We start from the raw sequence: 18,490 nt of genomic DNA on the forward strand, positions 1-18,490 counted from the left end.
TCCGTTAGCCGTGCTACTGACAGAACACACTCTTTAAAACACACACACACACACACACTCTTTCAACACACATACATTACTGAGCCACAACCCTGAAGCCAAGCCCCATTTCCTCATCCGCACTCATACACAGCCTCGAGCGCTGATAGAAACAGTCATTTACCAATGTGCAAACACACACACACACACACACACACACACACACAGGTCATGGGACATCCATGCTTCTGAAGTGGGGGAATCCTCAGGTCGACTCTAGAACAGGACCGTGGCTGATGAGGCACTCGACACCATTGGATGGAAACATGTACTCACAACACATCACACACACACACACACACACACACACACACACACGGACCAACGAGGGCCTGCTGTGGCATCACTAAACCACACCAACCAATAGAGGGACGCCAGGGGTTTCCCCACCATAAGAAAGTACCAACTGCCTGGAGGCTGATTTATGGGTCAGAGACGTTAGCGTAAGCGCAAGAGGCCGCGCAAGCCCCTTGTGCGCCTTTTCACGTCGTGCGTCTGCCCCTTTTTCTAGACTTGCGCCATTTTTTACGCAAGCCTATTGTTCTGGGTGTGAATTGCTTGGCAACACCCGCAACCATTAAGGGAGCATGAATTGCTATGAGTACATTTTGCGCAACAATGTGACACCAACGCAGAACCCAGCAAGCCCCTTGAGGGTGTGACTGCTGCTGCCCGCCGTTGGTCACCTCCATAGCAGGGGAAGGATGGGGTGCCCAGCAGACATGGTTCCGGCTGGGAACGCAGTGCAACACCACACTCACACACACGACAAAACACACTAGATAGAGATGATCATGTTTAGCAGGACAACCACGCAGTCTCGAAGTGTGTGTGTGTGTGTGTGTGTGTGTGTGTGTGTAGCACGAGTTCCCTCTGCACATCTGCGGAATATCTGGGGCAGTTAAGGTCTTTGCATTGACAGTCTGGTGTGGTGTAATGTGGAGTGTGTTTGTGTGTGTGTGTGTGTGTGTGTGTGTGGTGTGGTGTGGGTGTGTGTGCATAGGTGCATAGCACCCAAACATTCCAAGCAGTGGCAGAAATGTGCGCTTCTGTGTGGTGCACTCACACACAGGCATGTGCACGTGTGCTGTAACACACACACACACACACACACACACACAGAAACAGCGTAGAATAGACACACACACCCAAACAGGCCTTGAGGAGACACACACACTCCCCCGAACAGGCCTTGAGGAGATGTAGCCACATGATTCTCATCTGGCTGTTCTTTTCAAGGCGTGGTTACTGTTGCATCATGGTTTCAGCCATCACACACACACACACACACACACACACACACACACACACACAGCCGGCATGTTGGGGGAGGATAAAGTGTGTGTGTGTGAGTGATGACTTTACATATCGTTCATTAGGGAACATCTGAAACAGCAGAAACATCTCCATTATTTGTTTTCCCATCTCTCTCTCTCTCTCTCTCCCCCTTTCCTTCTTTCTCCTCTCTTGGTAAATCCCCACCCACACACACACACACACACACACACACACACACACACACACACACACACACACACACCACTAATTCTCTTTCTTTCTCCCCCACTCTGAGCCTCTGGGACTCCCATGGTCACCCCCTCTCCCCTTCTGAGTAGAGCATGACAGCTCATGAGCACCCAGGTCTCCCCTCCTCCTCCTCCTCCTCCTCCTCCACACACCCCCCCCCCCCCCCCCCCCCCCTCCTCCACACACACACGCACACACACACACACACACACACACGCACACACGCACGCACACACGCGCACACACGCACACACACGCACACACACGCACACAAAAGTGCCCAGGTTACCACATCTGATCCTGTCTAATTCCAGGCCTCAGCCCTCCATAATCACCCATTGGGCTGAAACCAGGCAGTCTGTGACGGCTTAATGCTATAGACTGACCCACAAAAACACAGAGGGGGATTCAGGGCTGGGCAGCAGCTCTGCTGAGGCAGTATGACACTGCAAGGCAGCATTCAGGAACCTCAGGGCTGAGGCAGTATGACACTGCAAGGCAGCGTTCAGGAACCTTAGGGCTGAGGCAGTATGACACTGCAAGGCAGCATTCAGGAACCTTAGGGCTGGGCAGTATGACACTGCAAGGCAGACTTCAGGAACCTTAGGGCTGGGCAGTATGACACTGCAAGGCAGCATTCAGGAACCTTAGGGCTGGGCAGTATGACACTGCAAGGCAGACTTCAGGAACCTTAGGGCTGGGCAGTATGACACTGCAAGGCAGACTTCAGGAACCTTAGGGCTGGGCAGAAGCTCTGCTGAGGCAGTATGACACTGCAAGGCAGCGTTCAGGAACCTCAGGCCCTTCAGAACTAAGGCACTGGTAGGGCTGTGTGAAAAAAAAAAATATATATATAATAATATGATATTATATATAATACTCTATATAATATAAAAAAACGTATTCTAGAGCAGCACCATTCTTCCCTGTTAAAATGCAGTCCGAGTCTGTCATTTGTTATATCTTGTATTGAAAAATATCTAGGCTATATATTCAATGTCATTTTATACATCATCCAGGTCTTGACAAGACCCAGCTCATAGACAGAGAGTATTGATGGCAGACACAAACACAACAGCAGTGTTTCCCACACATTGACGAGACTATGGCGCACCGCCATAGTCTAATTTCGTCCGCCATAGTCTCTGCGTGCACATGAAGTTTTTTTTTTTTTTTTTTTTGCTCAGACGAAGTTCGTGTCGCTCTCATTGGGATTGCATGAAAGCACGAAGTTCGGCTGTCTGCCTGCGACTGTGCCGAAAACAAAACACTGTTGAGATATGTTAGTGTTTCCCCTACCATTGTATAAGGGGGGCGCCCCGCCCCCCCAACGGCAAGTTAACTTTGCTCAATTTAATTTTCTATAAAGAGCCAGATCACAACGGAAGTCAGTTAAGGATACCTTTCCTATAGAACAGGTCTATACTCTATAGCTTGTTATTTTATTAAACACAATAAATAGCTTTGTGTTATTTATCTTATTTGCACAACGGCATGTCATTTTTGTCACTAGATGATCGCGCGTTTACAATTGTCCTCTGCTCTCTGTATGCGCAAGGCTGACTTCTGCCCCGATGCGCACACGTTACTTTCTGTTTGAAGATAAGATAGCAGTTAGTAGTTGCCGGCCAATATATTTGGAAATACAGACAAAAAGCTGTCCGATTTGAATGGGGGTATTTATTCATGTATATTTTGTCATCACTCGATCTTGAGAGATGTCTTTCAAGTAACGTTAATGTTCCAAAGTGAAACATTCTAATGTGTGCACGCAGTCTCAGAGAGTTACTAGCCAGACTAGCGGTAGCTACTGAAAGAATGCCAGACTCAGCTAAGTACTCTGAAACGGTCACGTTGGCATCGTATCAGGTGTCATGGAATATTGCTCGATCAAAAAAGTAATATAGTGAGGGAGAGTTTGAAAATTGAACAGAGGATATCTGACATTAACTATAATGAGCACCTTTAGACCATTATAGTCTTCAATATGTTTATTTTTGTGCCATATTTTAAATCTACATTTGTTAATTTCTCTTCCTAAAACAAAGGGAGGCAACTGCTGATACCAAGCTCTTCTCCAGGCACAGTCTGTTTCGCTGCTTTGTTTTGATCAGTCATTGCAGAGAAGGAGGCCTCACATTAATATGTGGAGGCAAAGTGTAGTAGCTGTTCCTAAGCTTTCTCTCCCGGGTCAGGGTGCTCTTGCTTCACACAAATCCCAAACAAAATCTCAGCAGATGTCTTCAATATGTTTATATTTGTGCCATATTTTAAATCTCAATTTGTTAATTTATCTTCCTAAAACCCACTAGAGGACACTATTTAAAAGGTTATTTAAAAAAAAAATCTTATGATTTAGACCCCCCTAGTTTTGCTGGGTCACAGGAAAAAAAATAGGTTTTATGTAGGGGCTTATCCCCCCGAAAAAGTTGGAAGCTCCTGCGAAATCACGAATTTTAGGCCGAAAAAACATCTCCCCCACCCCCCCCTCCCCGGACATGCGCCCGCCGCGCGCCCCCCCCCCCCCCCCCCCGCCCCCATAGTCTCCAAAATTTCTGTGGGAAACACTGAACAGCAGACGGAAGACAAAAAGAAAGAGGGAAAAAGTAAAAGGGGAAACATGAGGTGGCTGACTCTTGAAGGTAAGGCACAAAGAAAGACGAGTTCAGCTAATATTTCTTGGCCCTCTGCAGGTCGACCTTTCCCACAGTGCACCAGTCTCGGCCCTAACCCCAGGCTAAAGAGCCGAAACACAAATAAACTTGTACGTGTGCAAAAACTCATCAGCACCCATCAAGCTACTTTAGCTCCTAGCAGCTACAGCAGCTACGCGGTCCATTCCAACACTAGCCGCTGACATTGCAGAAGAGTCAATATTCTCTAATCTCCAAGTTTACCAAACTGTAACTTTCAGACATCCCTTTAAAGTTTCCCCATCCACTACGCAAATGAAAAAGGGGGGAACTGTGCAAAAGGGAAGATACTGTCACTACTATTTATATTCTGGACGGTTATGTTGACATTGGATGAAATATCAGCCAGATGGTCTGTTTTGGCTGAGAGCAGCCAGTCTGTTTGGGAGAGAGGGCAGTGAAGTTCACTGGACAGACTGTAGTGTGGTGGTGCATCACACACACACACTGGACAGACTGTATGTAGTGTTTTGGTGAACAAGGGCAGTAGATCACTACAAGCAACTAACTTATTGAGTCACAACCAACGACATCATCACTACTGGAGAGTTCACACAACAGCATCTCACACACACACACACACACGGCTGTTTATAAATAAACAGTGCAAAGTACTAAAATCAGATTAAGTGTGGTAGACGTCACAAAAGGTTATGAGTTCGCCGTCTTGGGTGCATAATCACCTATAACCCCTACGAGGACAAATGACACAAAACACAAATCAAATTAGGGGGAAAGGCGTTTGCTCTCGTTAGTTCTCAATAGGTTGCCCTCGCTTTAGTTCTCAATAGGTTCCCCTCGCTTTAGTTCTCAATAGGTTCCCCTCGCTTTAGTTCTCAATAGGTTCTCCTCTCTTTAGTACTCAATAGGTTCCCCTCGCTTTAGTTCTCAATAGGTTCTCCTCTCTTTAGTAATCAATAGGTTCCCCTCATGCCTCAGAGGTTTGAGGGATCCGCAGACAGAGATGAGTGAACCTCCACCCATTTAGCAGATCCATTTACTGAACCCCTGGACGGCTTAAACATTAACCCACTGCAGCTCCTGCCAAAGCTATTATCAGCACTGCTGGCGATCTAGACAGATCTAGGCAGTCCACTCATGACCTTGGTGACAGGAGAACACAGACTAGCTCGAGAAGTCTGACACACTTCCAACTTCTGCTCGTGGGTCATTTCACAGCGACAAAATGCAGCATCTCCCTCTACAGGTGTGGAGGGCATTCTCTGAATGCTTTAAGCAGGAATTCCTTTTGCGTGATGGAATCAGGGAAGTTGATTCAGGGGCTAGTTTGGGGAGTTGATTCAGGGGCTAGTTTGGGAAGTTGATTCAGGGGCTAGTTTGGGAAGTTGATTCAGGGGCTAGTTTGGGGAGTTCACATTGCAGTCATTTGCCATCCTTAACTTCTTTCTTGCCGAGCTAAGGAATGTCCAATGGAGGAAAAGACCCTAAATTTAAAAACCAAACGCATGTCAATCAAGAAACTTTACTACTCAAGAGCTCTACGGCTGTCTACATACTGATTGCAGAAGGCAATCAACTCAACTTCCAAACTGCCACTTCTCATTTTCACTTCACAAAAATTCACAAAACCTTCTCGTCATAGTTGCCCATCAGCTGGCCCAAATAATTGAGAACATGTCTAATGTTCTACACTACATGACATCAGGTCACTTGCTGTCAACACAGCGCCCGGCAACCAACTGATAAAGCCTACCTAGAGATGGTCTGAGTGGCTGCTATGGCAACAGTACACAAGCATTTTTTCGTTGTCAAGTCATGTCCTAGCAACCCTGGTCAGGCTACAGTCAACAGATGGAATGATGTGTGATGTCATAATCGTAATGCAACCTTCTCCTGACATTCCATTAGATCTGGGCTACTAGAGTCATCTGAGAAGAATCCCACAGAGGATTCTGTGTCTCAAGCAGAACAAACAGGGGCGTCTTCATTCCGCCAGGCAATGGGTGGTTCTCGCATCTTCTGGATAAAGAGATTAGGGTTTGGCTTAAGTAGCAAGAATGCATCAGTAGGCTACCCCCTGCCCATCCCTTCATTATAGATTAAAGGAAAACTCAACTTAACAGTTGGGAATTTAGTTGAAGGTAGGCAGTTGTTGCAGGTAGGCAGGTCACAGCAATCACACATTTGTGAAGATATGAAGCAAAAATAAATAAAAATTAAAATAAGTCAGCCTGTGCTATTCAGAAATGCAATGGTGACAAAAGGGTCAGACAAATGTAAGCATGTAAGCTATAAAATAAGGGACCAATGCAGAAAAAGACAGTCTCATGGGTACCACCAAAGGTAACACCAAATAGCTGGCATGTTAACACATGTAATGTAAATCATAGCAGCGCTGACCGTAACACTGCTAGCCTTAATACTGATGTTCTCCATGCAGTAATGGTGACCCTAGCTCAAGCTGTGGCAGTAATACTCATGGTGATAGCACTGGTCAGTTATTGGTTGTGGCCAATGATGTCTGCGGGAGCTACTGATGTTACACATCATGTTCTCACTCACGCACACACACACAGATCTGGAATCAGCTGCTGACTCGGAGACCATAAACAGGCATATGTGCACACACACACACACACACACACACACACACTGTTCTGGAAACAGCTAGACATCCTGATGTTATGAGGTGGTGTGTGAACAGACAGAGAGAGAGAGAGAGAGAGAGAGAGAGAGAGAGAGAGAGAGAGAGAGAGAGAGAGAGAGAGAGAGAGAGAGAGAGAGAGAGAGAGAGAGAGAGAGAGAGAGAGGGAGAGGGAGAGACAGAAAGAAAGAGAGAAGGGGGAGGGGGATAGGGATGTGACAAATCGGGCTTGAGTGGTTTTAGCAACACAGTCCACACACACACACACACAGACAGACACACAGACAGACACACAGACAGACACACAGACAGACACACAGACACACAGACAGACACACACACAGACACACAGACAGACACACAGACACACAGACACACAGACACACACACACACACACAGACAGACACACAGACAGACACACACACACACACACACACACAGACAGACAGACACACAGACACACACACACTCTCTCTCTCTCTTTGCTAGGCTGGGGGCTTCTGTGCAACATATAACCAATGCTAGCAGCAAACTGAACATCATTCAGGAACATTCATGACTATTTCATGTCAATGTGCTGGCTTCTGTCCAACCCTCAGCGCAGGCTAGGCCAGTCCCCCACGCCCCGCCCGCCCCTCCTATACACACACACACACACACACACACACACACCACCACCACACCCTCTCCCTCTCTGCGCTCAAGCCCTGATCCCCTCTTACACTGCAGCACACACTCTCATGCCCTCTTCACCAAATATGGAGAACCACCACCACCAAGAGGAGGCGCGCACACACACACACACACACACACACACACACACACAGGAGAGCCCTCTACCGTGAGTCAGATGATTCGCTTAATGACATCAGTGCCCGCTGCTGAAGTTTCTTATATACAAACACACACACACACACACGCACACACACACACACACACGCACACACACACACGCGCACACACACGCACACACGAACGCGCACGCACACTTGGGTTGAGCTTTCACACAGGCCGAGGGTGTGAGTTGGGGTCAATCCATATCACACTGCACAGACGCGGTCTTAGACAGATAAAGCAGGCAGAACCACAAACACACACACACGCAGAGACGCAGTAGCAGAGAGGTGATTATGTAGTTTAAATCTCCAGTCTGTTTTCCACTCCACACACACCAGAAGGCAACCTCAAAGAGCAGGGACAGGGAGGCTCTGAACCAGCGCTTGATTTCATTTTCACTTCATGTCCAAAAGCACATCAAAACGTTCTCTTCACAGCTGTGTAGAATGTGCTAGAAACTAATTTAATCTTAGCCTAACAAACGAAGCATGAGTGTCGTGCTTTCATAACCCACAGTGTGTTAACTACAGTGACCTTTCTATAGTCCAAGCATGCCGGCCGAATCGGGCTAATTAGCGCTGCTTCACAACAAGACGAGATGAGGTTCATGGTGATTTCACTGCTGGAAGGAAGGAAAGTCACACTAGCAGCCAAGAAGCCAATAACAATCACCCTTACAAGTGACCAGGGGGCCAATGAGGAGAGTCTTTACTGCCAAAACCCTTCATTCTAGCAATGCTGGAGCCAATGATAGTGGTCCACGGTGAGATGCGGGTGGCGTGATATGGGTTTTTTGTGTGCTGACAGAGAGGCTAAAGCAATGCAACGTCACATCGCCAGACACACTTGAACTCTTTCACTGTAACCCGGAGTAGCAGTGAAGGACCAGAGGAGAAGAAGCAGTGAAGGACACAGAAGAGGAGAAGAAGCAGCAGTGAAGGACACAGAAGAGGAGAAGCAGTGAAGGACACAGAAGAGGAGGAGAAGAAGCAGTGAAGGACACAGAAGAGGAGAAGAAGAAGCAGTGAAGGACACAGAAGAGGAGAAGAAGAAGCAGTGAAGGACACAGAAGAGGAGAAGATGCAGTGAAGGACACAGAAGAGGAGAAGAAGCAGCAGTGAAGGACACAGAAGAGGAGGAGAAGCAGTGAAGGACACAGAAGAGGAGAAGAAGCAGTGAAGGACACAGAAGAAGATGCAGTGAAGGACACAGAAGAGGAGGAGAAGAAGCAGTGAAGGACACAGAAGAGGAGGAGAAGCAGTGAAGGACACAGAAGAGGAGAAGAAGAAGCAGTGAAGGACACAGAAGAGGAGGAGAAGAAGCAGTGAAGGACACAGAAGAGGAGAAGAAGAAGCAGTGAAGGACACAGAAGAGGAGAAGAAGAAGTGAAGGACACAGAAGAGGAGAAGAAGCAGTGAAGGACACAGAAGAGGATAAGCAGTGAAGGACACAGAAGAGGAGAAGAAGAAGCAGTGAAGGACACAGAAGAGGAGGAGCAGCAGTGAAGGACACAGAAGAGGAGGAGAAGAAGCAGTGAAGGACACAGAAGAGGAGGAGAAGAAGCAGTGAAGGACACAGAAGAGGAGGAGAAGAAGCAGTGAAGGACACAGAAGAGGAGGAGAAGAAGCAGTGAAGGACACAGAAGAGGAGAAGAAGAAGTGAAGGACACAGAAGAGGAGGAGAAGCAGCAGTGAAGGACACAGACGTGAAGGACACAGAAGAGGAGAAGCAGTGAAGGACACAGTGTAGTCTGTTTCTGATGCTAATACCCTAGTTTCAGCTGTTTGGATTTTGACAGGCATACTGTCCAGAAGCTCACAATACTGTCCAGAAGGACACAATACTGTCCGGAAGGACACAATACTGTCCAGAAGGACACAGTACTGTCCAGAACCTCACAATACTGTCCAGAAGGACACAATACTGTCCAGAAGGACACAATACTGTCCAGAAGGACAGCACACGGTGTGGTCCTGTGCAGCCTCACGAGGAGAAAGAATAGCTGGCTCATTAGGCTGAAGGGGGTGTGACTAAATCCCATTACCAGCATTGGCGTTTGAATGCAAGTGTTTCCCAAGAGGCCGTCTTTGGTGCTAGGGATGCACCGATCCGATATTTGTATCGGTACCAATATTGAAGACATTTCTAGATTGGGTATCGGTGACAATTGACCCTTCCGCAAACTCCGCCCCCCTTAGCAACGTTTGGTATATCAGTCAAGCATTCACGTTTCCCAGGTTCTCAGCATTGGTATGAATGGGGTGGCAACATGTTTTCAACCGTGTCAATTTCAGCTCTACCCAAAGAAATCATAAGCATTTTTTGGAAAAACAGCAAGATCTCAGATCGAAGCAGGCAAAAGGGTCTGCAATATGCTTATATAGGCTACAACCACGACATTACATGCCGTGTTTGTAGACAGACAAATGCTAAGGCTAACAGGTTCATTCCAGCTATGTTTATTTGTTCTATTATCTACACAGTCGCCGCTACGCAAACATGTAAGGTGGTAAAACTGAATCGTATTTTAAGCAAGGGTTTTCTCACGTTTTCGATGCAGTGGGCAGATTTTAGCGACATAGCTTCTTGGAACAAAGTAGGTGCTTCTGTTTACGTTGCTGACATTCAGCTGATGGGGGGGGGGGGGGGGGGGGGGGGGGGGGTCGTCTACATTGTTTGATCCACAGCAGGCATTTCTCTCTCTGGGTCTTGGGTTTCGGGAAGGGATCAAATGTTACCCCTCCCTCCAGCCTTTTTGGATATCGACTGTCAGAATTACACACTCCATAAGCACAACGTTTAATTTTCTCTTCTCGAGTAGCGTCTCTCTCATTGACTTCCATTCATCAAAATGGCTCGCTGGACTGAGGTCCCGAGCTTAGTAACCGTTGCTATGCTATGATTGATCAGTTACCGTTTTGGGGAGTGGTCGCGGAAGGGTCAATTATGTTTATGTATATAGGTAGTGTATAATGAGTGCACGTTGCTATTAGAAGCGATTAGCATGCTAAGCTGAGAGTTAGTTATGTCCTGATACTAAACCTCAGATATCGGTATCGGAGGTGAAAAAGGCGGATCGGTGCATCCCTATTTGGTGCCCAGCGTACAGTCAAGGAGCTGATCACTGGGTGGAGTAAGGTGTGCTGGAGGAATGGAAATCTAACCCAGGTCCGGCCCAAATCTGGCCACCTCTCCAGCTGCCTGAGGGCAGAGGATCTGATGGCGGAGATGTGGTCTAGGGTCACCAGAAATGGCAAAACGCAGAACGCAGAACAAATCCTCCCAACCCCAAATCAGAAGACTTTTTGTACTGCCCCCATCTCAAAGAGGCCGATGAAAGAAAAAGCTACAACAGGAAGCAGGAACTTGTAGCTTTTTCTAACAGATAGGCACTGTGGGTCCAATCAGTACGTCTGAGCGTAAACCTTATTTCATGGTTTTGATCACGCAAAACGGCTGAATATAGTCTACAGCCAATCAGAGGCACTGTTACTAAACAAGTGGCCTGTCACCAAGAGCCTTGTGGCCTGGTCTTGTGTTCCGCAGCCTTCTTAACAGGCGTTACAGTAGCCATAAAACCACATGCTTTAAATACCATTGGCTGCTGACACAAACACACACACACACTTCAGTGCTGTCTTTCCACAGAAATCAGACACCCGTCAGAAAACCTCATTGTCTGCCCACCAGTATACGCCCAACACACACACACACACACACATTTGATTGCTTTTATTTGGATCCACAAGACAAGCGACAAGTTACAGGATCCAAATACTTTGGGAAGAGTCTTTGACAGGTTGACAGGTCTGATAGGCTTACAAACTTTTATCAGTTCTCTTAATACTGTCACACACACACACACACACACACACACACACACACCTGTTTACCTTTGAGCAGGAAAGTTAGGACTAGCGAGTCATTGAATAGTTAAGCTCACACTGATAACACCTGAAGTTAAGCCCACTCTGTATTCCTCTTAAAGGCAGGGTCTCTCTGTGAGGATCTCACAGCTTGCTAAGATCACGCTCACATTTCCCATTTGTGACCACCCTTTATGCACATACAACTTAGCTAAGCTGCCATGACCCTTATCAAATATTCTGAAAGCCACATCAGCTGAATGCTAACACCAGAACATGTTGTTCCACTGAGGGGCCTCTGGAGAAGGCTACCTTTGTCTGTTAATAGCATTTCCCCCGACCTTATTTCACACCCACATTCCCTACACCCCCGCCCCCCCCAACCCTAACCCTACACCACCCCCCAGCCTCCACCTTTTCAGCCTCAACTACAAAAGGCCAGAGGTGACAAAATGAGGTGTTGATGCTAAAGCTAGTGTAATACTTTCTGCAACCCCCCCAGTACATGGGGATGCGCTAGGATCTGAACTACAAGGGCATGAAAGCACATGAACTACAAGGGCACGAAAGCACCGCTTTTTCTTTTATCTTCAAGCGCACTAGTAGTGTAAAAACAACTACGCATCCATGGTGCCCGCAGTGGTCAATGAGCGCGACTGCAAGGGAGTATCTCTCCTCTTTCACACCTGAATACATTTGTCAGGTGATAAAGTCATTCTCTGCATCCAAGCGTACGTTCTACAGCCAGCAAACTGACAGGACCAGCCTGACCATGAGAAAATAGCCATCTCCACAAACATTTGCACAATTCTTGGGAACACCAAACTAGACCATGATAAACACACACAACATGAAATGTAAATGTTGATTGAATGAAGTGTGACTTACTTAAAATTCGACTGAATCATGCTTTAAAACAGGCTCTGGAGTAACAGAAGGGGACAAAATATCTCTATGGCCAAACCCAAGGTGGAAAAAAATGTTTTGGTCTACTCTTGCACATTCAACAAAACGTTGCTTTATTAACCACCCGAAACCAGGCTCCTGCCAAGTAACGAAGTAAAGGTGCCATTATGGCTGATGCATCGGTCGTTTCTCGCGTAAACACAGCGCTATAACCGTTTATACTTTTGCTAGAGGCGCGTTTCCATTGAAAAATGCCATCTACACGCCCGGAGGCACTGCACCGACAAGGGGGTAATGTGCCGAGGGGCTGAGCACGGTGAGATATACGATGACAGCTCAACTGGAGCAGTAATGGTGGATTAACCTGGATGAGGCCTAAACGTTTCTGGACAGCGTTTGTGTTTCTTGCAAGGTGCCAGCAAAATGAGCCTGTTTATGTTCATGAGAAAAGTTCTGATCCTCAGGTCTTCAGGCCAAACAGTAATGTTAATAAACTACACAAACTAGCTTGCCGGCATACTTCAAAAAACACATTAAACATAAGAACAAGTTGATACACTATCTAAAAGCAAACAGCTGTGTGCCCGAGAGCAGGAACCAATCACCTTGTAGCCGTCGTGGTGTGAACGCGCCAGCTGCACCATGGCCGACAGGTTACAAAAACTGGGCGGCGCACGACCAACCGCCACGACACCAAATCCAGCCGATACGACATCACTTTTGACATTCCCCGGCGTGCACAACAAACCGCCACGACACCAAATCCAGCCAATACGACATGTCTTTTGCCATTGCCCGGCGTGCCCAACGGTGACCATAATCTCCCTGTTATGCCCCTGCTAGCCGCGTTGTCCCCACCATTAACATTTAGTCATTTAGCAGACGCTTACAAGGACTTCCATTTTACATTTACCCTGATGGCACACTGCACATCAGGAGCAATTAGGGGTTCAGTGTCTAGCTCAAGGACACTTCGACAGGGAATCGAATTAGCAACCTTCTGATTACTAAACACGTTCTCTACCTCCTGTACCACTGTCGCCCCTGTCCCGGGGTGACGCCACACGGGCTCACCTGGTTCTCAGGAGGGGCACAGCCACGCAGTAAACCACCCATCACCATCAGCCCTGTGCTTTGAATTTGCTGAGTCGTCACGGTAACAACGGGGTCACTCCTGCCAGGTATATATGCTACGCCTTTTTGACTCTCCAGCAGTCACTTCTCGATCCTACGCTGGAGGGGAGGCTCAATGCATCCTGTACTCACACTCACACACACACACACACACACACACGATTGGGCTCCCTGCAGCCTGTCCACAGAAATTAAACTGATTATCCTTGAATGCATCAGAATACATCTAGCTGGACTACTGCTGTCTAGACTGGGTCATTCAGACAGACAGACAGACAGACAGACAGACAGACAGACAGACAGGCAGACAGGCAGGCAGACAGCTCATGCAAGGAGTAATGATGCTCCCGCCTCTCCAGAGGCTCTTCTCATGACTGGGCCAAGGATGCCATCAGTCTTCATGACTGCATCTATGCGCGCGCACACACACACACACACAGACACACAGACACACACACACACGCAAGATTTGGTTCACTCATGAACCCCGCAGACACACAGATCCATCCAAACCAGTCATTGATGGGCTACCTACCCAAACCGATCCATTCAGGCCTGTCCTGGTAGGCCACATATACACACACACACACACACACACACACACAGGTAGGCCACATATGCACAGCTAGCCTGTTGGTTTCAGTGGATCCAGGACAGTGAGGGAGGAGTCAACCGCTGCAACAGGTGAACCCCATGCAACAGGTGCCCTCGTCTCACAGATAAAAACGCCAGTACACAGAGTCTAATATGGCGGAGGACAAGTACTGGTACTGGCAAGTTTGTCCTCCTAACTGTTCCAAGAAATTGCATATGTTTTAAACACGGTCGTTGGTGACAACACTGGTCCTAGAGCAATGCCAAGAGGACACACTGCTCACTGCTCCGGGTGAGTGTAACTTCACTATGTGTGTTCACTGGGTGCTGTGTGTGTGTGTCACTACCCTGGATGGGTCAAATGCAGTGGTGGAATTCAGAGTGTGTGTGTGTGTGTGTGTGTCTACACCACCTCTGCCAAAGAGTCACTTTCACTTCACACAGACTCAACCCTGAAGCATGTTCTGCTGTGCATCAGACAGATAGCTGCTTCCTGACCAGGGTGTCATTTTTTGGACCACATTCAAATAAGTATTACGACCATCTCTTTAACCTTTAGGTCATCCATCAGCTGTGGTCCCTGGAGAAGTGGGTATACTCTTATTTTTTTAAGCAGCCCATACAGCACAGGATAAACGCCCTGTTTTGAGAAGTGGGTATACTCAATGCTGACTGAAAAATTAGTGGGTATAACCCGTATACCTGCGTATACGCTGTACTACACCACTGTCCATCAGTCTAGATGAAAAATACGTGATATAGCAGGGAAGGTGATACCACTGCCTGTTTGACTCAGACACAGAATTAGCAATAGATTTCACACAATGAACTACGCCAAATGGGCTTGTTCTGACAAAAAACACCGCTGTGCAACATGAACTCGCTAAACACGTTCCGTTAACCTGTAAAGGGGGGGGGGCGCAGACCCTCCCTTGCCAGCATCCCCGTTGTCGAAAACACGCGACTCCCTTACCTCCCTGCTCTACATGACATGGGGGAGGGGAGAGGGACAAGCGAAAAACTGTTTAATCATGTCGAAATGTAGCAATAATCAAATAATGAATCCTACCAAAGTTCACAACGTTAAGCAGTTTGTGCATTTCATCAAGCTAAAATGAATAGTCACTAAAAGCATGGCATTAATCGGGGAAAGGATTCCTTCAGCGAAATCACATGGCTTTCACCACGTTGTCTGTAACTCAAAGGATGCTGGGATAGAATTCTATACACTACGGTCGGTTCTCGTGGCCGAGCAGTATAGTTGGCAATTTAGAGCAACATGTGTTTCGAAAGACTTTGTAGCTTTAACTAATATAGCAGCAGTAGTAGGTAGACCGCAACAACGGACTGCAAGCCGCAACGAGAGCACATCGTGTTCCTAGCACTCTGGTAAATGAATCCGCATGAAAGCAGCTCCTGTCATTTAAAAGTCTAGCTAACTAGCATTAGCTACGATGCTAAGAGGCTAGCCAGCTCGGTGGCGAGTACTTCGTGACATGCTGGTTTGGCAAAGAAAAATAATGCCATTGTGCGACGTTCTTCTGCCGACAAATATGGGTTGAATGGATTGCGCTTACAATGATTAAACATGTGTGGGGATTTGCTCACACAAATAAATATTACTATCAAAGAATAAGGCCTTGTCCATCATTTGGGCGAACACGTGGAATTCACACGTGATGTTCCATAACAAATGTGTCAGCTATTTACCTTTGTTGCATTTCTAATGTCCATGTCAGGCTCGAGCAGTAATTACGAATTCAGCATTCACCTGCACTTTACGCTTCACACGATAGCATCATTGATGTTGTACTTCAATGCATTCCCTGCTATTTTTCAAGCATATGGTGGCTAACATTAGCTAGCTTGGCAAGTACCTTCAGGCCCAGCAATGCGGAGCTATTGTTAGCCTGACCAAACTAGCTAGCTGACAAGCTGTGGTGACTCGGACACTAAAGACCTTGCCAAACGGGGGAGCGTGCTGTGTTTTCACGGGGACGTACATATGAGAAGCTTAACCCTCGGCACAGTACTTCTCGAGCTACTGCCTGGATTTATGAGTACATAAGGTGTCCCAGAAGACCCTTTAAGTGTTGTTCAGTAACGTTACACATAGCGTTAAGGGGTTAGCTAACAGTAGCAACATAAATGCCATCTAATGCCATTTAGCTTCCATGACAGTCATAGTGTTTTTGTGTGTGATTATTATCCAAGGGCACCCGGCATATGGGCACCACTGGATGAAATAACTTGGTATCCAAGATTTGGTAAGGACGGCAGATTTGGGGAGGCTGGCGCTCCCAAAACAGCGAGGCCTGACACTTACAAAGTCTTCTTACGCTAGCTAATCTATGTTAGCCCAACCCTCGGTCTTGCATCCATGTTTCAGTGCGTTAACAGCATTAAACCTTTTGTTAATCAAGGATCCAAACCTTTAGGCAAGATCCAAGACGACTTGTTTTGGCATTCGTGTCATTTACAATTAAATCGCATTAGCGTACGGTCTTCCGTACTCCAGAAATAGTGTTTGGGCCTTGTTCTATATATAGCTAGCAAGCTGTAGACAGTCTGAGTAAAGGCGTCAAGCAAGCTGGCTCGTCTCAACACGTAGCCTAATGCCTACCTACAGATAAACTCTCACTACTCCAGTCCTAGTCGAGGATGACATCAATCACCTACTTACACTTAAACACACTTAAAATCTACATGCACGGTATCCGAAAAAACTCATTTAGTGCCAATCGAAATGAAACATGAAATCAATTCAAGGAATACAAACCCTGATGTGCCTGCCCGTTTACAGCGACCACGGTGACGGGGTTCATTTTCTTAGTCCATGGGTTCACCTTGGGCGGTGGAGCCTCTGTAAACTCCTTTTTGTTATTTTTGACATCTTCTTTCGAGTCACTTGGCGATCCTTCCGGCGAATTATCTTTCCCTAGGTTGTTGCTTTCTTCTTTCGCTTGCTTTATACTCTGTTCCTTGGTGGTGCACCCTCCCAACTCCGCATCGGTTCCCTTGGCGTCGCTCGCCTCCAAACCGGCTGTCGGCTTCGGCCCCATCTCCAAGCGATCGTCACCGTGCTTAATATTGTGCCCACGGTCCTCGGTGTTCAGCAGAGGATTGTTCGGCATGTGAGCCTCCACCTGAGTGGCCATTTCTCCTTTTACCAACACGATACCCCCAAATCCGCCTTCGACCGAGCAGCAAATAACGTGTATCCTGCGAATAACCTTTTGTCTCTACGCTCGCCACTCCACCCCTAGACCAAATAGCCTTCAGTCTAAGATGCAGAGTGGTCTCTTTAAATTAAAACATTAAAAAGCCTCCGTAAACCTCTAATATTACTAAGTAATCTCCTCCACTACCAGCAATATGGATGACCACCACCACGCGATAGGAGAGAGCGCGCACGCACACGCAAGGAGGAGTGACCACGTACGGTGGTGTGTGCGCGCAGAAGGTTGAGATCGAGGCAGATGACGTCGGTCTCGCCCTCTTCAAGGAAAATACACATTCGTGAACCGACTGCACCGCCGTACCATACACCGTTACTACATTACAAAGCACGTGTCGTACCAGGAAATAGCACGTGTGTCCTCATGGTCCAGACGGTATGCTTTTGAGGTAGAAAGAGCGCGCATTGAGTCGGTCGTTGTCCCCACGTTTCACTTTTCTGGGGGAAAGCGGAATTTTAGGACAGGCTGACAGTGTTCTCTTGCAGTGCGGATCCTCGCTTTATTTGTCATCAAATGTTATGGATTGCATCCAGCAGCGAAATCACATCACAGTAGACATTAACTTCAGGATACCCTTGGCCCCAAAGGAACAGCAGAGTTCTGAAATAAAAGCATTGGCCAAAGCTACCTATAATATGTGAGACACTAGCCTCCAACTGTCAGTCTGTGTGTGACACACCATTATGCACTCATAAAATTTGTTTTTCAAAATCACTAAAAATATCCACTTGTTTGCCAGGAATATGAATCCCCCCCCCTGAGTAAGAGGCACACAGATTTGTGTCAAGTCAAGTAAGTGAGGTTGGCAGGGATTATTCACTGGCCTTGGTCTGCAACACAGAGAGGGCTTTATACATTTAAACACTAAGAAATCAGCTTGCACTTTTGCACATGCTCTGAGCAGTTTCTCTAAGTATGTGAGCACAGATGCATTAAAGGCACCCAGTGCAACTTTCGAGGCTTAAAAATAAACATTCAATTTCTAGTCTTTTTTGCACATAGTAAGTTTCAATAACTCCATACCATTACATACCGACATTCAAGCAGCA

The 18,490-nt window shown here is 47.1% G+C and overlaps 1 protein-coding gene across 1 annotated transcript in view; it reads right to left on the bottom strand.

Annotated features, from left to right (window-relative positions):
* larp1 (La ribonucleoprotein 1, translational regulator) overlaps window positions 1-17,584 on the bottom strand; it is a 40,515-nt gene extending 22,931 nt beyond the window's left edge. Inside the window, exon 1 of the mRNA XM_080853383.1 lies at window positions 16,982-17,584. Within this exon, the coding sequence (XP_080709509.1) occupies window positions 16,982-17,360 (379 nt within the window). The 5' untranslated portion in view covers window positions 17,361-17,584. The remainder of the gene's footprint in view (window positions 1-16,981) is intronic.
* Between the last annotated feature and the right edge of the window lie 906 nt (window positions 17,585-18,490).

Source organism: Sprattus sprattus (genome assembly GCF_963457725.1).
Source record: "Sprattus sprattus genome assembly, chromosome: 1".
NCBI lineage: Eukaryota > Metazoa > Chordata > Actinopteri > Clupeiformes > Clupeidae > Sprattus > Sprattus sprattus.